This window comes from Leptinotarsa decemlineata, unplaced genomic scaffold, assembly GCF_025532065.1.
Source record: "Leptinotarsa decemlineata unplaced genomic scaffold, Ldec_3_MD MMD2_tig00004204_RagTag_RagTag, whole genome shotgun sequence".
NCBI lineage: Eukaryota > Metazoa > Arthropoda > Insecta > Coleoptera > Chrysomelidae > Leptinotarsa > Leptinotarsa decemlineata.
This window is the reverse complement of record NW_027412603.1, coordinates 1,303,534-1,326,312: the sequence shown is the minus strand read 5'-3', so window position 1 is coordinate 1,326,312 and position 22,779 is coordinate 1,303,534. Positions and strand designations below refer to the sequence as shown.

The 22,779-nt window shown below is 34.5% G+C and overlaps 1 protein-coding gene across 3 annotated transcripts in view; it reads left to right on the top strand.

Annotated features, from left to right (window-relative positions):
* LOC111515228 (ATP-binding cassette sub-family C member 4) overlaps nt 1–16,003 on the top strand; it is a 259,515-nt gene extending 243,512 nt beyond the window's left edge. For all 3 annotated transcript variants that reach the window (XM_074178643.1, XM_074178644.1, XM_074178645.1), the window contains 3 exons: nt 10,742–10,987; nt 11,036–11,196; nt 15,624–16,003. In XM_074178643.1, coding sequence (XP_074034744.1) covers nt 10,742–10,987; nt 11,036–11,196; nt 15,624–15,909 — 693 coding nt within the window. In that variant the 3' untranslated portion in view covers nt 15,910–16,003. The remainder of the gene's footprint in view (nt 1–10,741; nt 10,988–11,035; nt 11,197–15,623) is intronic.
* Nucleotides 16,004–22,779: the final 6,776 nt, after the last annotated feature.

The window sequence follows — 22,779 nt, the reverse complement described above, 5'->3', positions numbered from 1 at the left end:
AAAGTCTTTACAAAACACTGAACCCTTGCTTTTGCAGAAAAACTTCGACCTCAAACTTGGAAAATTTTTCATTCGAAAGCAGTATCTCTGCTTGAGCTCTAGTTCTTGTTTCTATCAGCAGTCCGTCCTTTACTTTCATCAATCTTTGGATAAGGAATGGACTGACTCTTGTGAAGTCGTCATTCTTCCTTTTCATGATAAGGAATAGAGAGATAGGACCCGTCGTCTCCTGACACATGTTTGGTGTTTTCCCTCGGGTAGAGTTTCCACCGGTAGTTGCTAGGTTTTGGAAGATAGGTAGGTAGGTAGGTCTGAAGTGAGTGGGTCTATTCGACCCTCCACCGCAACCCATAAGGGTTTATTGTGGCTCACACCTATTCAAACTCGGCCATATAAACCCAGCTTCTTAACGAAGCCGATTAGTTTGTATGGTGAGTGGTCTTTCAGGTCAGATGATGAGAGTACGGATCTGCCGAACTCAAAGAACCTAATTTGGTCTCCAGCGGGGTAGACACAAAGTATATGCCCTGGAGTTTCATCATTTTCCAGACAGAGGCGACACACACTGTTTTCCGACAGTCCAAGTCTCTGCATGTGATGATTCAAATGACAGTGACCTGTAAGAAGGCCTGTTAAACATCGTAGTTCATCCCTACTATAGTGCAACAATTGTTGGGAATCAAGCTTCGAAGGGTGAATAAACGTCTTGGAGTGAGCCAATCCTGGAAGATTCTTGTCATCCAGGTGTTCAGTGTTTGTTTGGCAAAGCCCAAAGCGATGTTAATGACAGGTTCTGGTCCAATGAAGCCGCTGGCAGCACCCTCCTTTGCAAAAGAGTCAGCAGCTTCATTGTCTTCCAGGCCAGTATGGTCAGGAAACCAGACTAGAGACAATCTGTTTAGTATTTCTATCCAGAAGAGTCTTTTTTGGCAGTTTTTTACCAATTTAGACGTTGCTCGGTAGCATGATACTATAACCATAAAGATATGATCAATTGGGCGACGAGAATTGGACCTCTGCGCGCACGACGTCATCGCGTGACAAAATGCATTAGTACGCCTCAGCGAAGCATGGATTTTATATGCAATTTGGATTAATTTCGACGATTTTTACAACATTGTTACTATTTTGTAACCGGTAATTTTATGAGATTGAATGTAATAATGGAAAAATCAGTCTATATAATTTAAATTGCTTTACAGAGGCAAATTTTAATTTTTGGCATGCTTTTACGGTAGCAGAATAAATCGTGTATAAAGTTAGTACAACACATTTTAAAATGGGAAGACATCAACATAATATTATATAAACGACACAAATACACAATATTTTTTTAAATTTTTATTTATATATCAATGGGAATATCTCAATTTTACACAAAGTAAATTTTACAAGTGAATGGTCTAGTTCAAGAATATAATTTAATTTAATTAATTCATAATTTTGTCATTTTGCGTTTTCTCATACTAGATATTTCTTTAATATTTCTGTTCAAAATTCTTATTCTAAAAAACATTTTGCATCTAAAAAATAAATTTTTTGCTGCATTGCTTAACTGGACACTTTCCGCTAATTTATTTAAATTTACAAGATAATTTTCAAAGATTCTCCATTATATTTGGTGAATATATGGTCTAGCTCATTACATTTGGATAAAAACTCTTCACTAGGTTTCTGTAATCCACCTTCTGTTAAATGGTTGACCCAGGAAAAAGAAATCTCATTGGAATCGGGGATAGAACCAAGTTTTTCTTTGTTTCTCAACTTAAATGCGATAAAACCTGCCAAATTTTCCAATCCGTCCCACCTTAACTCTTCCTTTGTATCGAGTATATTTTTTTCAAATATTTCCTTCTCATTTTCATCGGCTTCAGATAAATCTAAAGCACTAAGCATTTCTCCGGTAAGAGCCTAAAAGTACAATTTTTTATTCAAAATTAATTTTAAAGAAAGAAAATAAATCAAAATGAAACCAAATTTAATAAATGAAATAAAATCCTCTTAATACCTGCTGCATTACTGAGTTCTTGGCCTCGTTTACAATATTTGCAGAAGTGGTTGGTTGGTTAGTTACAATGTCAAGTTCCTCTTCAATATTTGCGGATTTAGATATTACATTATCATTTCTGCCCACCAAATAATTTCTTAGCAGATATTTGAATTGTAGGGCATTTGGGTGGTCATGCAGACCACCAATTGCTCTCATAATAGAAAAAAATCCTTCAAGTGGGTCCTGGTTTAGCCGGTACATCAATAAATATTTGACACCAAATTCTTCTTTGAGGTCAAAAAAAAGCTTTTGCAAGGATTCTATACTTATAATAATCCCTTTCTGAAACGGTAGTAAAGTATTTGACCCAATCTTTCTCATATCTTTAACCATATTTTTCATTTTTTCCAAAATTTCGTTTTGTTCTTGTAAAGCCAGACCATACCCTAGAATATTGATTTTAAAGTGTATTAAATAAGTAGTTTAGAATAGAATATTGTTATTTTTACCTTTAACTCGATTTCGTGAATCTGCATGTGGTATTTGCGAGTTAAAAACGTCAAACCAGACATCGCTTTTGAAATTGTATGCGAAAACAACTTAGAAGCATATTTTACTTTCTGCCTTTGAGCACCTAAAAATCAATTGGAATTATAATATAATAAGTTCATGACCTCATGATATACACAAACAAAATCTTAATTTTAAATGGTAGTTACCTTTTACAGTTAATAAATCTGCGTTAAGCTTATGGGCAATATTCAAGTCCAAATTTTTAGTATTTTGCAATAAGTCTACAACTGGTTTGGAATTGATAATTTTTCCGTTTAAAAGATATCCACTGTCAAGAAAATGATTCCTTAAAAGTTTAATCATATGTGGGGCGTTTGCAAATATGTGAATGTCTTTGTCGTTAGCTGGATTCTTGAAACTGGTGTTTCCTTCAGAAATATTCAGAGCATTCCAAAGAGCCCTGTTACTTCCACCCAGGTCACAGTTAAGGGCATAGACAGGGTACCCAATATTCTCCAACTTTGTGATAATCTTGAAAATCAAGTTTTTTGTCATTTTACAATCATAGTTGTAAAATATTGGCTGCTTCCAGTTCCCGAATATCCCACGTGCCATAACAACTTGCGCATATTTTGCTGGAGCCATAGTCATATCATTTTTTTGTCATATTCATAAGTATTTTGTATTTTCATTTCATCGAAGAGTAAAATACAGCATCTTTCCATTTTGATTAAAACTGTATTTTGCGATTTCATTAAACTTAATACTATGTTTAGAATACCTGCAGATAAAATAAAGGTAAGTACAATATGTAATAATATTTTACTGAAACTTTGATTATTAGATAATCTACCAAAATTAAACCTTGTTAAATAACTAACCTGGTTGTATATTTATTTTACCCGACCACCTTCTTAAAGTTAAAATTGCTGGCAAAGGGTAGCCCCTTTTCTTTAAAAGGCGATATGCTCTTGGTCCAGCGGAATACAAAGATATTGCCGAAGTTATGTCATCAACAGTCCAATGAATTTGCTTTCTACTTTTTAATTTACGAAGCTGTCCATCTGTGAATATTGTTTTAAAAGATTGCAACTGCTCTTTCAGGTCAAAGTTTTCTTTCTGAAGATGACTCAAAAGTTCAGATTCTTCCTACTACTAGTGAACTAAAAATGTCATTATAATGTTTATTAAAATTAGCAGGCATGTAATATTTTATTTATTTATTATTTGTAGGTATTTACCTCATTGTTTGTGTCGAAATATCTCTACTTGTAGTTTCTGTTTCTAACTCCCCTAAACCTGTACTACTGATTAATAATGCCTCACCAAGCTCACCAAGTACTTCACCTGAGCCTTCACCAATATTTTTTAATGTCAAATCATGCTTTTTTGCCTATAAATTTAAAATTCACCTAAGTTGTTTTTGACTATTGAACTTGGCTTAAAACTAACCATCTAACTACTTTATAAATGCATTCTTTAATATTAATCAGCGCCAAACATACTTACAAGTTATGAATATTTTCAATTAAATCCCTTTTTTTTTGTTCTTTCCTCTCGGTCTATGAAAGAAATGACGTTATCTTCATTTAAAAATGAAATAAAAAAATATTTGATGCTGAATGCTTTTTATAGTATAGATGAGTTTATAAATAGAATTAAATGACCTGTCAAAGGGAAAATAGGAGGAATGAGGAATCTAAATTATTTCCTCATTGTGTAAACTTTTTGTGTAGTGTTAGTATTTTGTTTTATCCCATATACACCTGACAAATATTTTGTTTTGTCTCATATACACCTGTTTTTTTGTGAAATTGACAAGTATAAGTTATATTATACAATCATATTTGTAAATATGTTCATGTGTGTAAATGTGATGATTCAGTTTTTATTCATTTTGTTACATGACTCTACATTTATTTGTGACATTTGTGATATTTATTTGTGTGTGATATTTAAGTGACGTGCCAAATATACACTATTGTATCAAATATTGGTAAATAAATATTCTATTCTATTCTATTCTATCTGTTTTGTGGTTTTGGCCTTTAGAGATTTGGCTAGGTTAAGTGAAGGCACAGCATTCTTTCCAATTTCCATTTGTTTCTTGGTAGTTGTAAAAGTTTTTCTTTATCACAAAAATCATCATCCGTAAAATGATCAGAACATACTCTTGCATTCTTGATTTTAAAATTATGTTTTTGGTAGCATTTCTGTACCCATAAATTGCAGACTTCCTTAGCAGTTGGAAAGGTAAAGTATCGGTAGCTAGTTGAATTGTTTTTAGTTTTTTTGTTATTGTTATTTGTACAACCGGTAACTGCACAGTAAACCATTGTTCATTGTTTTGTTTTCAAATATTTGACGTGTATTTGATACACAGAAACACGCAAGGAACCTAAACACAGCGACAGCATTCACATCTCACCACATTTCACAGCGCGATTCGCCATTCTCGATCGCTCGTTTTGTCACGCGCTTACGTCAGAGGAGGAAGAGAGATAGAAGATACGATACGCGTGGGTTTATCTTTATGGTTATAGTATCATGCTCGGTAGGAGTCAAGAGCTTCCAATGCCGCTTGACTGTCCGAAAATATTTTTATTGACTTGTGAGTGAGGTAGGATTTATCCAATCTCTCCGCACACAATTCAATAGCGTGAATTTCCGCTTGAAATACAGTCGCATAAGTTGCTAGGCAGGTATATAACTCTGTCCTGGGTCTGCGACTGAAAACACCTGCACCAGAACCGGAAGGTGTTTTTGATCCATCTGTGAACCAACAACTATCTGCTCTTAATATTTCCTTCTCTCGCAGGATCCAGTCCTCTCTACCCGGGAATAGTACTTTATAAGGGCAGTTCGTAGTTGACAGTTGGAGGCATAAATTCAGAGGTCATTTCCAGAATGCTGTGACTTTCAATGTCAACCAACAGTCTGTTGCACTCTGCATTGAATTGATTTGTGCAATTGGCACAAATTGTACGATTGTGCAATTGATTTATGCACAAGTCTGTATGCAGTCCATCTAGCCTCAGTAAATAGGCTGCAAGAGTTCTGGCCCATTCCTTATGGAGATTAACATGGGAAAACGGCTAAGGTTCATTCTGCAATTTTTGGTTCCTTTCAAGGTCACGCGTACGGCAGAGAATCGAGCAGCGTTATCGCGGTTTGGAAGATAACGATTCGAGCGCGTTTGGAATGAGAACAAATACAGGGTATTAAAGAAAAAAACATGGTTGCCAGCGTTAAAGAAAAAAACATGGCGGCAATGTAACGGACATTGAGCGGAATATACAGGGTACGACAAAATACATGATTTAAGAAACATGGCAGTTTAACGGGGCTCTATCGTTTCAACGTATGATTCTTCAATGTATACAGGGTGTCTCATTCGAAAAAGAAACATGCCAGGGGGGCGATCCCAATGAGAAACGTTGGAAAATGGGACAAAGGGGGTATTCTGCAATGACATTTCAAAATACGTCACAAGCGTTTTTTCGTGTTAGTTGGGAAATGGGGGGGGGAGTGAGGGTAAAGAAAACACGCGGGAGGGCAATATTTGTCATCGTAATCGAAAAAAACATGGCTGCCATACAGGATGTCTCATCGTTCAAGAAAAATAAACATGTACAGGGTGTCTCAAATACCTCAGCGTGGAAAATAACGGTATAATAGTAATGATGAATGAAAAAATTGAATCAAAGAAAAACCATGGTTACGGGCGTTAAAGAAAAAAAGACGTGGATGCCATCGAAATATGCAGGGTGTCTCAAATTAAGCCATTCAAGAAAGTTTGACGGGGCTTTATTGTTTTAACGTGTGATTCTTCAATATTTACGGGGTTCTATGGTTTTGCCGTGAGATTCTTCAATATGTACAGGATGTCTCATTTAAGAAAAAAACATGATAGTTCAACGGGGCTCTATTGTTTTAGCATACGATTCTTCAATGTATACAGTGTGTCTCAAAATACGTCATTTAAGGAACAGAACAGTTAAACGGGGCTCTATCGTTTTTATGTGTGATTCTTTAATGTGTACAGGGTGTCATATTCAAGAAAAAACAGGACAGTTCAACGGTGCTCTATTGTTTCAGCATGCGATTCTTCAATGTATACAGGGTGTCTCATTCAAGAAACAGCATGACAGTTTAATGGGGCTCTATCGTTTTGACGTGTGATTCTTCAATGTGTATAGGGTGTCTCATTCAAGAAAAAGCATGACAGTCCAACGGGGCTCTATCGTTTTAGCATGCGATTCTTCAATGTATACAGGGTGTCTCATTCAAGAAACAGCATGACAGTTTAACGGGGCTCTATCGTTTTGACGTGTGATTCTTTAATGTGTATAGGGTGTCTCATTCAAGAAAAAGCATGACAGTTCAACGGGGCTCTATCGTTTTAGCATGCGATTCTTCAATGTGTACAGGGTGTCTCAAACACGTCATTTGAGGAACAGAACAGTTTAACGAGGCTCTATCGTTTTGACGTGTGATGTGTACTGGGTGTCTCAAAATACGCCATTTAATAAAAAATTTCGTTACTGGCTCAAAATCCAATGCTTTTTCTTATGGAGCTTGAGTCATTAGTCATTATCAGATCTCGTAGCGGAACCTTGTGGAATACCCAACTCGAGGTGAGACTCATACGATGCAATATATATGTTTATATATGAGTAAGAAGTGTATATGAAGTCAGCGTGGAGTAGAGAAAAAACAAAGATTACAGTCAAAAGGGCACTAAACCACATTTTCGTTAATAATAGTCGGGTCATCACGCATAGCACGCCAAATTAAAGGAGAGGAAATGCAGGATTCATCAACAAAGAAAAAACAAAGATTGCTGTCAGAAGGGCACTATGCGACATATTCGTTGATAATAGTAGCATTGTCATGTACAGAGCGTCAAATGGAAGAAGAAGAAATGCAGAATACATCGACAGAGGAAAAACAAAGATTACGGTCAGAAGGGCACTGAGCGACATATTTGTTAATAATAGTAGCATTGTCATGTACAGCGCATCAAATGGAAGAAGAAGAAATGCAGAATACATCGACAGAGGAAAAACGAAGATTACGGTTAGAAGGACATCAAGCCACATTTTCGTTAACCAAGTTTGCATCATCATGAGTAGTGAACCAGATAAAAGTAAACATAATAGAAAAATTCATATAGGGTGTCGTTTGAGAAGGAAATGTAGTTTCGAGGTAACGAGGTAACGAGAATCTAGGAGGATATAGTGCGATGAAATGTTCAGTTCTTTCCAGAAAAATGTGGAGAGGAGGTAGATCTAGAAGGATCTCCATGGCCGCTGTCGGTGTGGTACTGATGGCACCACTGATAGCCAGACAAGCCTGTCTCTGTAAGCCAGAGAGCTTCGCTTGGACCGTTTTCTGTAAAGCCTTCACCAGTCCATTGCACCATAAGTGATCATTGGTCTGACAATCATCACATAAACCCAACGAATTTTTTTGGGACCTAAATCGTAAGTTTTACCACAAATCCATCGGCATGTCCATAGAGATAGTCTGGCTTTGTGTAAAACTTTTTCCAAGTCACTCCAGGTGAGTCTTTTATCAAGGACAATGCCAAGATATTTCACCTCCGTTCCAGATGGAATGACCACACCATTGAGGGAACGTGGCGTTAGATCGTCCAATTTCCTCATTTCGGTAAAGGGGATTACAAGAGTTTTGCTGGGGTTGACAGACATCTGCTGATGCCTCAGGCATCAACTGTGAACAACATCCAACGCGCTTTGTTACAAGCTACTCTTCACGACGTGGACCTTGCCAAGTTGACAAGGTCATCTGCATAAGCTTGCAGATCAAATTTTCTTCTGTCGAGGGCATCAAGCAGACTATCCACCAGAAGCGACAACAGAAGGGGAGATAGTACCCACCTTGAGGGCGACCCCTGGTGACCCTGAACCTGGGAGATAGGAGGCTCCTCATTAATAGGTATGAGAAGATCCATTCTGTTCCCACGAATAGTTAGGGAAATGTCTGTCAACCTCCACAGAACTCCGCATGTGAATACAGGGTACTGTCACCATATATTTCCATTCTTGCCTATCAGTATGGGCGTTACGCAGTCAAGAATAGATTGCGAGTTTTTTTCAAAAGGTTCATTTCTCATTTGAGCAGTCCTCAGTTTCACCAATCTTCTTTGACCTCACCAAAATGGGTCTCCCTACCAGAAGTATATACTCCTACTGACATCGCTCGCAGGATCATTTTGGATATTGAATGTTACGATTCCTAGTCAATTTAACTGTATCGTTTATGAATATTCTGAAGACATCCGGAACTAACAATATTCTTCGAGAAACATCTAATACAGTATCTTAATTGCACGAAACATTTACATTGAATTTATTGATTTAGATTCAATTGGTTGAATGATATGTGAACCAAGAAATATATCGAACATTAACAGTAGTAGTAGTTGAAAATATTGAAAATATCAATGAGTAAATTGCATGTCTTCCTTATCTTGCTCAAATTCTAATAAAATACTTCTCTTCAGCATAGCAACGATACATGTTCACTCATTTCTTGAAACTGAATTGCTCCTTGAAATTTGGTAGATATTGCGTCACATCAAAACGATTCTCTACGTGTGACGTCACAAATTCGCTTCTTCGTTATTCGCCGTAACTGTTCATCTTCGGTATTGTCGCATTTTATATAATCCCGTGAAATTTGATATATTTTGAAGGGAGTGTGGGAGACAATTCAACTAAAATATTTCACGACATAATTTTCCGAAATATTGTTACACCGCATTTCTATTGAACATGGTATTTTTTTTGTGTTATGAAGCAACTGAAAACTGCAGAATGGAGAGACGCTTCTGTCTTCTGCATTTGCCTTCTCCTTGCAAATCATCAGTTGAACTTACTTAGTGGATTTCCAATCACCGCATGATTAGCGCCGCACCTTGAGCAGGAAAAGTAGGAAATTACCAGATCAGTATTGCTATATTTTTAGCAAGTTACAAAAAAAAATACAAAATTTCCACATATTTTACCTACATTGGTAATTCTCTGCAATTAATTCAATAAATGCATAGCACTTCACCTTGGAGAGAAAAAGTATGGAACTAATAATTCGGTATTGCTATATTTCCCACAAGTTCCAGAAAAGATTCAGTTCTACTGGTTATTGAATTATCACATATTTTACCCACATTGATAATTATCTGCAATCATGTCATGTTGCTTCGAACTAAGTATTTTGATTATTTCATTCACATGACACTTCCATAAAAGTTTGCGTAATCACTTGAACCACCTTCCCATCAGAAACCTCCGACCTACGGCACGCCTGATGATGAAATGATACAGAGATCCAGAAAGTTTCAGCATTTCATTCACAGAGGTAGAGACTTCCTACAAATCAAGTGACGCAGCTTGACAATGTCAAATGGACATTTCTAATTTCTATTTTCAAGTAGTTCATATTTTGGAAATGATATAAGGGGATTTTTTGTCGTTGTGCTCCTTGAATTCAAGAACTCAGTAAAGGATTATTTTGTTAGTGAATATATTCAAAGCAACAGCTTCAAATTCAACTTCATTCAATATCTAATAAGTAATACATTCAAAACTGAAATGACTTTCAATATCATTTCAGTTCAATGTCAAAATCAAAATTCACTTCCTTTTCTACTTTTTGGTCATTTTCATTTTTTACCTTGATTATTTCATTCGTTTTACTGTATATTCATTTCACGTTTTATTGTTTTATATAATTTACATTTTAGGTATTCATTCATTTCATTTGTTCTTACGTATATTTCGAATCTTAGTAAAATCATATTAGACAATGGAAGACCAAAATAAATAAATTCACGACGACACATTGTCAGCTACTTTTGAACAAAAATCTGAAAGGTGATTGAGTCTTGCTCTTCTGCAATGGAAAATAACTCAGAGAAACTTTCACACCATATGGCTACTTTGGTTTTGACGCCTGTCCAGGTACATAGCTATTAAAACTTGGAACACGCCGACTCCATCCACGCATACATTCCTTCTGACGTCAGGAATGTTTTTTGGTGCGTTTCCATCTGTTTTGTCTCTCTCGATCCTATCGCTTTTTGAAATGGATAATTCGTATACGCCATAATATTAACATAGATTTTGCTAATAATAAGTGAAAAATAAAATCTTTTATTTCTAATGAGAAAAAACTTAATCAACACCATTATATTTATATTGCTTCTATTCTCAGGTTGGCATAGTTGGTCGAACTGGGGCAGGCAAGTCATCAATTATTGCAGCCCTCTTTCGGTTGGCTCCCACAGAGGGATCCATTTTCATTGATGGGGTGGATACAAAGAATGTAGGACTTTCAGATTTGCGAAAGAAAATTTCCATCATTCCACAAGAACCAATTTTATTCTCTGCTTCATTGAGGTACAACTTAGATCCTTTCAATGAAATTGAAGATGACAAACTTTGGGAAGTTTTGGCACAGGTACTATCAAAGACATTTTTTTTCTGGAAATGATCAAGATTTATTTAGGTGGAACTCAAAGAAGTAGTGGACTCCTTGGATTTTATGGTGACTGAAGGAGGAAACAATTTCAGTTCAGGTCAAAAACAACTCATATGTTTAGCTAGAGCCATATTGAGGAAAAACAAAATTCTGGTTTTAGATGAAGCAACTGCCAATGTTGATCAAAGGTAGGAAAAATATTTTTCAAATATGTCAAGCCAAATTTGATCTTCAATTTAGTTCATGAAGAATTTATTATTTTTCGTACGGTCATTTTGACCGTACGTATAAAACTCAAGTTGTATACTTGATAATGAGGTCAAATCCGAAACCGGTCGTATAAATTGAATTTACCAATGGTATTTAGACAAAAGTATTTTTATCCATTCATTCATTCATTCATGCACGCAACTTATGAAATATAACCTCAAAAGTAACATGTCACTGCAACACAACTCGTGCCTACCAAACAACCGTACGTTTTTCAGTAGATAAAGGTGTTATGTCCTAGGTTGGTGACATGACAGTTTTATCCACTAAAACGGTGAGTATGCTATGCGGCATACCACTTTTAGAACCTGGGGTCTCAAGAAATAAATAAAATCGGTTTTTCCAAAAAATGTGACAAAAAACCTTTATCGACTCAGGTCTTTCTTCATAAATTATCAAAAAATGGAATATCAGTATTTTTCAGCAGAAAAAGTTTTGAAGGAAGACAAAAATTCCGGTTATTGATGTTTCGGTATAAACCTTCGGAATGAGAAAATTTTTGATGAGCATTGAAATGATTGGATGACGATTTTTTCGCTGGCGGACTGTCCAACTAGTGTCCATTTTTCAATTCTCAATATCCATATCTGATATGTTAAAATTATGATTTTTGTTGGAGCACTCGAATGGGGTACGTGCGCAAGCCAAATAACTCGTTTTTAGCCATTTTCAGCGCTCAGTTGGAAGTATAATAATTAGTAATCCTGCGAATTTAGGAAGTCAGACTTTCGGTCAGTGAATTTTGTTTCTTAATAAACAGGGTGTCCCTGGACTTCCTCTTTTCCTCTCGGGAATGTATAGATAGAGTCAAAATATCACCAGTACTTCATATAACTTTTTTTCTTAAAGTCTTCGTAACCAAGTTACGGGCCCTCGAAGTTACAAAATGAAAAATGTTTTTTTTGATAACTTTTCAAGTGAATATTCAAAATCATCCAAATTTTGGTAATTGACTAAACAAATGAATTCCATCGATGAGCTTTCATGCAGGAGTCAGTTGTTTTGCTACAAAGTCAGGAACGGACTACCCCCGATGGTCCACACCCCAAAACTTTGAAATGACAGATATTTTTCAATATTTTTCGACAAAATAAGGTTACTTGGACAATTTTATGAATAAAAGTACTCGTGTGGAAAGTCGATCGGAGCAACGAGTCTTGATAAAAATGTAGTTCTACTCGACGACATCAAACCCGCTCGTCCACCATTATTTGAAGTGAATAATTATCAAAGCAGAAATAATAATGATAACGTTAATTCAACAACATTTATAACAGGAATAATACAAAGTATGCTAAAATGAAGTCGTAAACAAAAAGTACAGTACCTATATGGAAGTTTAAGTCACAATTGTGATAGCATATATTTTTTCAAAAGAAATATCAAGTTCTGTAGATTCGTGGTGTTTTTAAACTAACAAGCTACCCTACTATGAAATATCGAATTCATTCCATATTTTGTATGTACATAATACGTGTGGAATAATCACGTTTCGTGTTGATCAGTTATCTGAATCTCATGAAACTCAACATTCGAATGTTTCAAATTCTTCTTCACAGCTAAACTGTTGAGGAGTTTCACTGATAATTATAACTTTATGGGAGAAATTCTTCAACACGAATCTAAATTTAGCTGAAAAAACGCACATCGGAAAAAATATTTACTATACTAATAAAAAGCAAACGAATGAACTACAAAAACGGCTGCACATGATCAGGTGAAAAATATCCAGGGAATAATATTTTTTTCACAGATGTTGACAAAAAAACCTTTTAGAAAGTTTTGATAAAAAATGAGAAACTGGAATGCGATTTTGTTTTGTTGAGTGGTGCGTTGTCATATGACTATCATTGTATTGTCAATATTCTATAGGATATTTTGAATTTTTTTGATATGGCCGAACAGTTTACATTCAATGAATATGCAGATATGCATGTATTTTATTGACGAGCATTTTGTAATGCTGCAGAAGCTCGTCGTTTGTATTCCGAGCATTTTCCCAATCGAACGGTACCGTCAAAAGAAACATTCGAGCGTGTCGATCGCAGCTTGAGGGAGACAGGTATGTAATAATTGATAATCAATTTGAGCACGTTGTTTTATTTCGATATTATTGTAGGTACAGTTTTGCCAAAACGAGGTGGTGAGGGCGCTCCTAGGACTGTACGTACCGTTGTATTGGAGGAAAATATTTTGGAAGCCGTCGCTGATGATCCTTCAATGAGCATCAGAAATCTATCAGAACAGTTCCATACATCCAAGTCCACTATTCATAGAATAATTAGGGAACAACTGCTCCACCCATTTCACATCCAGAAGGTACATGCCATGACACCTCAAGATTTTCCAGCACGACTGGAATATGCCAATTGGTTCATGGATAGGCAAAGAGAGGATATGACTTTTATTAATCGAGTTTTATTCACTGATGAAGCAGGTTTCAGTAGAGATGGAGTTATCAACTCTCATAATCTCCATATATGGGTCGAAGAAAATCCCCATGGGATATTGCAAACCAAACACCAACGGAAATTCAACGTGAATGTTTGGGCTGGTATCATAGGAAACCATCTTATAGGACCATTCGTTCTACAGGACCGATTGAATGGAGAACGTTATTTGGAGTTCATTCAGAACGATTTGAATGGACTTTTGGAACATGTTCCATTGCAAACCCGAAGAGATATGTGGTTTATGCATGATGGCGCTCCTCCTCATTTTAGTTTGATTGTGCGTGACTATCTGAACCATATTTTCCACAATAGATGGATTGGTAGAGGTGGGCCATATTCATGGCCATCGCGGTCTCCGGATTTAAATCCATTGGATTTCTTTCTGTGGGGGCATCTAAAAAGCCTTGTTTACGCTACACCTATTCACACAAGAGATGCATTGTTGAATAGAAAAACATTACATTGTGAAGCCATACGAAACGACCCTGGAATGCTATTTCAAGTACAGAGAGGGTGTCTTCGCAGACTAAGAAAATGTATAGAGAGAGAAGGTGGTCATATCGAGCAGTTTCTGTAGCGGATTTTTCATTTCTGTTTGCTCTTGAGGCTCTTGAGTTTCGTTAGTTAAACGTGTTTGCATTATAAAAATTCTTTATGAACACTTTACCTATCATTTCCATTTTCCTTAAAAACTAATATTTTCGAATAATGGTAGACATCTCAGGATAAATGTTGTTGAATTAACGTTATCATTATTATTTCTGCTTTGATAATTATTCATTTCAAATAATGGTGGACGAGCAGGTTTGATGTCGTCGAGTGAAACTACATTTTTATCAAGACTCGTTGCTCCGATCGACTTTCCACACGAGTACTTTTATTAATTTGTTGAAAAATATTGAAAAATATCTGTAATTTCAAAGTTTTGGGGTGTGGACCATCGGGGGTAGTCCGTTCCTGACTTTGTAGCAAAACAACTGACTCCTGCATGAAAACTCATCGAAGGAATTCATTTGTTTAGTCAATTACCAAAATTTGGATGGTTTTGAATATTCACTTGAAAAGTTATCAAAGAAAAACATTTTTCATTTTGTTACTTCGAGGGCCCGTAACTTGGTTACGAAGACTTTTAGGAAAAAAAGTTATATGAAGTACTGGTGATATTTTGACCCCATCTATACATTCCCGAGAGGAAAAGAGGAAGTCCAGGGACACCCTGTATATATTTTTTGAATTAGAATAAGAAATTTGAAAAAGAATTTGTTTATGTTCAGCTAAATTGTTCATAATTTCTGAACTATTTTTTTGGGCAATTTGGTTCAAATCGTGAACTATCAAGGGAGAAAATACAAATCGAATGATGTTATCACGATCTTCTGTGAAGGCGAACTAAAATTTGACCACATGCCACTTTTGAATTAGATTATATATTCCAAAGTCAGAAAGTGTATTGATCATTTACCCAAACATATGTTTCTTCAATTTCGTGAAAATAAATTTGGAAGCACAAATTTTCGAAAAATTGTCAAGAATAACACATGAAATGGTAATATCCTGAGGTAGGTAATTTCGAACAGAAAACGAAAACAGACTATTATACGGAATATTACATTTGAGAAGAACGCATAAACTAAAATCAAAGTAACTTTGAAACTTCTCATGAAAAATGAATGAAAGCCGTATTCGTCAATTTGATAAATTCCGATCTTTGCACAAACAGTTCAATGATAGATATCGCATACAGTGCCTGCATAACTCACTATCTGAATTTCGACTTTCCAGTTTCAAATACTGGGGGAATATACGTATGTGTCCATTAATACCTGCCACTGTTTATCCCATATTAGAAAAAAAATGTTTTCAATAATTTCACATAATGATGTTTGTTTCAGGACTGATTCGTTGATTCAAAAAACAATCAGAGAAAAGTTCTCTGATTGTACCGTCCTCACCATAGCCCACAGATTGAATACAATCATGGATGCCGATGAGGTTCTCGTCATTAGTTTTGGAAAGATACTAGAATTTGACCATCCACATGAGTTAATTCAAAGAGCAGATGGTCATTTCCGTGAGATGGTAGCAGAAACTGGTCCAGTTATTGCGTCACAATTGAGAGATATTGCTTTCGAAGCTTACAGGAACCAAGAAACTGTGGAGCAAAACACAAAAGTCTGATGAGAATAAGCAGTATTTTATTGATTGATAGAAAATTGTATATACTTCTCCTAATAGAAATTATCATAAGTATATGATTTCATACTCTCAGAAACTTATATATTTTTTCTGGACCAATACTTCCATCTCAAAATCATTGTCTTCATAAAATGTTTTCGAACATGTTTTCACAGTTGAAAAATAAAATTTCGATACGGAAAATAGATATATCGTATCATTCAAAAAAATGTAGGAAGAACTAAAACCTCTGACACTGTTTCCAAACACCAGAACTGCAATACTTTTTTGACCCGCGTTTCACTAACCAAGTTGGCGTTTTCAGAGAAAAAGTCTCCTTTTTGTTTTTTATCCATACAGTTTTGAATAGAATCTGAAATTTCAGCCCAATCACTTCCAAAGTAATTGCAAAACAACATAGTGATATGCAATTGCATTTATATAAATGATATTGATGGTATCTTATATAGTAGATATATCGCTTGAATTTCAGATATTTCTAACGTTGCCATTTCATCATTGAGGAACAATTTTTCTTTTCATATTCATGAAAATCAGTATATTTATTCACCTTTTTATGCTTACTACCTGACAACCATGTTTCGAAAATGTCATCTGAGATGACAAAAGGCCCCATAGTTAGTGGTACGATTTTTTGTCGTTTTTTCATGTGTTGCTCCAAGTGAACGCCTAACGTTCTCAACTGACCACCGCACTGTATTTTTTACTCACCATCAACAGCACCAAGGCAGCAGAAAGACCCAACAACATCATATCAGGATGTGTTGTTTGTTTTTTCGAATCAATTTTGTTATGTTCAATTTGGAACTTCGGGGGATGTGAAGTAGTTGTAAATGTTACCATTCTCTTTTCAAATTAGCATTTCAATTCATCATTTCGAGTTGTCGGTAATCTAGATCATAATTATGCTTTCAACATGATCTACAGGAACGTTATTTTGCAAAAACTTCAAGAAACTATTCCTCACATTTTTTCATCAACACGGAAAAAAAAGATTTGTTACTTCAAAGAAATTTATTTAGTCTAATTTATTTCATCACTTTGATTAAATACCATTCATTCCAAACGACGTGTGTATTGTATCGATTAGATGATAATTTTGCGAAGACAAAATGAAATTCTCATTTCAATTTCTCTAATATTTCAATTCAAGAGCTCTTTTACTTAGTCAAATGAATTGTGGATCATTTCAAGAATAACATTTATTGAGTTCTCAAAATAATTCGGTTAGGTCAAACAATATAATTTCATCAAATCAAAAGTACGTCTGTTGAATGAAAACTTTCCAATTCAGTTTAACACTATGGGGTGCTGTTTTGACACTAATATATAATTGAATCAACTGAATATTTATTTTCACTTCAACAATACATATCAATACCTTTAACTAATTTTGGAAATAATTTCAAGATTATGGATAATTTCATTTCAATATTTTCATTATTTGTTGGTTTGAAAAATTTAATTGTTTCCTTTAAAGAGATAATATAGTTGAAATACTTCTAAGGAATAGAGTGCCGGTCGGCACCATTTGTATTTTCGCAAGAACCGTAAACTAATCACGAGTGGAATAAGAATTAACAATGTGTTATGTGTTTTTCAAGGAAATGACGAAGAGGTTTACAGTTTCTTTTTGATTATACGTGGATTGAAGTTTTTCAGTGTTTTCACAGGTATGTTGATAATATACTTTCTTTCATTCCATATTTTGAAATAATTATGAATAGCATGTATTGGATAAACGGACATCGTTTTTTTCAAGCACCTGCCCATACATTTTTCTCGACAGCTATCTATAAAAGTGGCTTGAAGTTCTTATTGTTTAATGTAATGACTGAAAGAAAGCTTCCATATTTTCAATTCTGTTTTTAAGAAATTAGAAGTTGTCGAGTGAAATGATTATCATTGAGAGGTAGGTAGGTATGCATACACTGGGTAACTAGTTGACCTTTGATCTTTGGATACGAAGGAATTGGACATTTTCAGAGTAAATACAATTGAGGTGTTTGCCACAGAAATATGTGTAGGTATACAATGTCGGCGAAGAGCTGTACCTTTATTTCGAATTGTAAATTTCTTACATCATAAATAATTGAATGGTGCCGTAAACAATGATTTCATTTTCATCATGATAGTATATACTGAATCCTCGACGGAACTTTTTTTTAAGATTTTTCTTTCAAAGAACATTGTGAAATAATCACAGTTTTCTCTTGTATTACTTTATTAAAATCAGTAATACCGAAAAAGGAAAGTTATTTGTAACATATTTACAGAAATGATGACATCCAACAAAACTGCACAAACTCAAAACATGCAATATAATCTCTTTTATTTTTAGACATGGAGGAATTTCTTAATAACCTGGAATTGAACGACCTAATTGGCATTTTTAAAGGTAAAAAAATACATATATTATTTATCTCCTAATAATATACTTAAAACACATACTTTTCAGACAGAAAATGATGTAACCTTAGACATAGCTGAAAGGCTCACTGATGAAGAAATGAAAGAAATGACTCCCCCAATTGGCAAAAGGAAAATATTCAATCAAGGAAGCAAATGATGGAATAAATTAAGAATGATATATAACAGAGGTATGTCTTTCATTCATATCTTTAATAATAAATATGTATACCATTACAATTAAAAACATATTCAGTTTTCTCAAATAACTATATATTTTTGCGATTTGCTGTAGATAGTTATTATTATTCAGGTCTATACCTAAGTAATTAAATGCTAGAATTCTTAAATTCAATAGATTTGAAGGCCTGAAAGTTATGATTGGAGACCTAGGTAAATTTTGTCATCACAGTCATATTTCTAATCAAATTTTTCTGTGATGAAGTACGTCATTGTTTTTTTCTATTATCAAAAAATAAGGGTATCTCCTTTTGTTAAATTGGATGTGTACAAAAAAAAATAATGATATTTTTATATTTCTATGGGATAATATCTAAGCTAGTTAGTAGAAATTGATCCAATAGTATCATTGCGAAAATGTAGACTATCACTAATCTCTGTTCTCTTTCATTTTAGATCGTTACTTCAGTGAAAGGTTTCGAAATCAACTCTAATTGTTTTTTAGTAGATATCTCCAATAACAATAATAAATAATAAAATATGTTAATGTTTTATAAAAGGATTAACCATTTGTGAAAAATTTAAATATTTGTAGAAGTCTATTATAATTTATTAATTGTTTGAATAAATTTGGTACTAAAATTTCTCGATTTTCATTTATATTTTGCTCATTCTCACGTTGAACAATTTTCCATGGCATTTACATAATCAGTATTGAATATGAAATATTATCCGCAAGACTCCCATCAGCAGCTGATTAAAAAATCGTGATACGTAAGTAGATCAATAATCCAGTTGAGAAAATGATACAAAGAGTATTTACTGTATTGAGAAATCGGGTTGTTGAACAAACTATAATATATTCTCACAATTATTCAATAACTTGATCTATTTTGATTGGAGATTCACTGACTCTGTATTTCTGCCTCTGCCGAAAAGTAATTTTCTCAATATACTAAAACTATACGTAATGCTTTTTATCTACAAACTTAAAAAACATATTGAAGTTTTGGAGAAGAATCCAATAACCAAATTCATCATTATTCATACTTATTTTGAACTTTCGAAATGCTTTACTTTATCAGAAAGATACTCACAATGAGGTATAAACATTGTTAGTTCAACTACTATTCATTATTTGTTCAACAAAATCATTACTTTAGTGGAAATTTTCCCATTATCAAAACAAGCAAAGTTCTCCATCATTCTGCAGATATTTATGTTTCTTCAACATAACTTTTACTCAAATAGAAAATACATTTGATTATTTCAATCAAATCCACTATTTCACCCATCTTTAAATTTTGTTGGTTCAATAGAATATTCGAATTACTCTAAATCATTCTCGCTATCAATTAGACAAAATATTACTTGAATTCAATTCTTCTTTGAATTGAAATAACTAATGGATGCGATTGTTTCAATGAAATATTTGTTTGATACAATGAACATATGCTTGAAAAAATAGTTAGGAGTCAAGAATTCTTTTTACTTGCATCAACAAAATATTTTGTCGTGCATATATGACACTTTTATTTCTTTGAATGAAGTGAATTTTATTTCATTCAACAAATTTCTTTTTTTTCGTGAATCAATGCTATGGAAAAATATCTGATATCATAGAGAGAAACAATTAGATGATACTTTAGGTCCTGATTTTTACTACCTCATCTAAAATGAACTAACCTAATATATTAATACCAATTTCAGTTGTTGGTATTTGAATCAATGTTCAAATCTATTCGAAATAACTTTTTCGTAAATAAAAATCGTCCCAAAAAAATACTGACCGTTTTGGGGAGTGCAACTTTCATAGAGTCATCACGTTGCCTCTCATAGAAAATAATGTCTTTGAAGCTAACATCATCTAGTGTCAATAGTTTTCATTTATATTCAGCACATTTTTTTCAAAAATATGTTCAGCAGACTCCAACCATTGTATAGTTTAAGATGTTTTGATTGTGTGAAGAGGGAGCTTCAGGATTTCGAATTCATATCACAACAAACAGTACAGAAACGCATCATTATGTTTTGGTAAATTTGATTATTCCTATTTTTTCAAAAGATTCATCTGAAATATCAGCTGCGTATCAATTAAAAACTGTATATAGGAAACTCAAAAGTACCAAAAAGCCTGAGAGTTTCTAATGGTGCAGATGTGGAATCATTGTTGTAGAATACATGCCGTTCAGTTCACTTCTGGCAGATTTTCAAGATATCATTTCATTACTATTCCTTTAAAAAAGCTTCAGTTTCTGCAGAAGTTCATTCATCTGTAGCTTGATGCGACTAAACGTAAACAAATCGAATATTTCCAGAATTTCGCGAAACATAACGAAAGATACTCATGTAAAACTACTTCAGAAAACGACAACAGAAAGGAAAGGTGAATTTGTAGTTTTGAAAACATCAGAGAAGTGAAACATTCTTTGGTGAAAACTTTCTCATTGAGTTGGAAATTTTGTGAGTTTCAACACCAATTTCCAATTCGTTATCGTACTATTTTTATTGATCATTGTATTTTTGTACTGTCCAAGCGATAGTTTTACTGAAACTTGAGCTTTTGTGACGAGTCTTGTTTATTAACTTCCACCATCCTGTACACTTACTGAATTATTTATTGATAATTTGTGAATAAACATTATCATCATTATTATTATTATTTTTTCAACCGTAGTTTGCGATGGTCAGGCTCTATCCCCCGAAACCCTGATACATTCGAGAGGGCGCCAGCATTATCAACCAACGACCAATTCCGACACCGTGTGGTAAGTGATCATAGAGTCCGAGAATCATGTGCCCTGAACAAGCGCAATGAGTCGAGAATGACAGCCTTCTGCATCTGTCCGGCTGAGATTTCTGCCTTAGTGCGACAAGCCGGTATGATTTTGAAATTTGAGAGTAGAGAGGTCATCATTCCACCAAGGACTACAATCACAACACGACAAAGTTTTTGTTTCGGGGTTGAAATTAGATGATTTTAATGTATTTCCACGTGTTAAAACCGAAAGTGACCATAAAAATTATATATTAGCTCTTGTTTTCAAGATATAGTATCATTATATTATATATATGTATATTGAGTTTTCAACAAATGCAATATTTCATCACCAACAGTTGGTACACATGTTTGTTTACATAACACCCCTCTCATCAGCTGTTCTTAAGTAGTAAACATAACCTATGTGAGTTTGTCAATTGTACGCATGTGGTTGCTATTGAAATTATCGTGTGAAGTTGATTTTTAAATTAATTTAAGTGCTGATCTGAAATGCCTCGAAAGTGTGTGAATTCTGTCGATAGCTTTTGCTATATATGTGGTGAAATAACATTTAAGGCTCAGAAACGTAAAATGACACCTATCGTTAAGACAGCCTATGAACATTATTTTGGTGTGAAAGTTGGGGACCCAGATAAATCATGGGCTCCTCATATATGTTGTAATTCTTGTTCCGTCATATTGCGAGAGTGGCTGAAAAATAAAAACCGGGCAATGGCTTCTGCAGTACCTATGTTTTGGCGTGAGCCTACCAATCATACAGACGACTGTTATTTCTGCTAAACTCCTCCCATTAAGCAAGGTTTATCTATGAAGAAAAGAGGAACGGTTAAATACCCTAATCTCCCATCTGCTCTTCGGCCTGTACCACACTCAGACAATTTGCCAGTCCCTTCTCCACCCCAGAACTATGAAATTTTAGAGGAAGGTGATGAAGACTGTTTAGAAGGAGCAACCCATCCTTCTACATCCTATGACCCTGATTTTGAGGTAAGCGATAGGTCTAGTGATCCGCACAGAATTAGTCAAGCAGAGTTGAGTGACCTTATAAGAGATCTTCGCTTGTCTAAGGAAAAGGCTGAGCTGTTAGGGTCAAGACTACAACAGTGGAATCTTCTAAAACATGATGTGAAAATATCTCAGTACAGACAGCGTCAAAAAGATTTGCTTCCTTTTTTTGAGAAAAAAAAAACCTCGTAGTTTGTTCTGATGTTAATGGTTTGATGGACTGCTTGAATTTGGATCACACTTCATCTGAATGGAGACTGTTTATAGACTCTTCAAAACTAAGCTTAAAAGCTGTACTTCTGCGTAATGGAAATCAGCTATCCTCTATTCCTATAGGTCATGCAGTTCACATGAAGGAAACGTATATAAATATGAAAACACTTCTCCAATCAATCAAATATGAACAACACAAGTGGCACATCTGTGGTGATCTGAAAGTCATTGCTATACTCCTAGGAATGCAATTAGGGTTCACC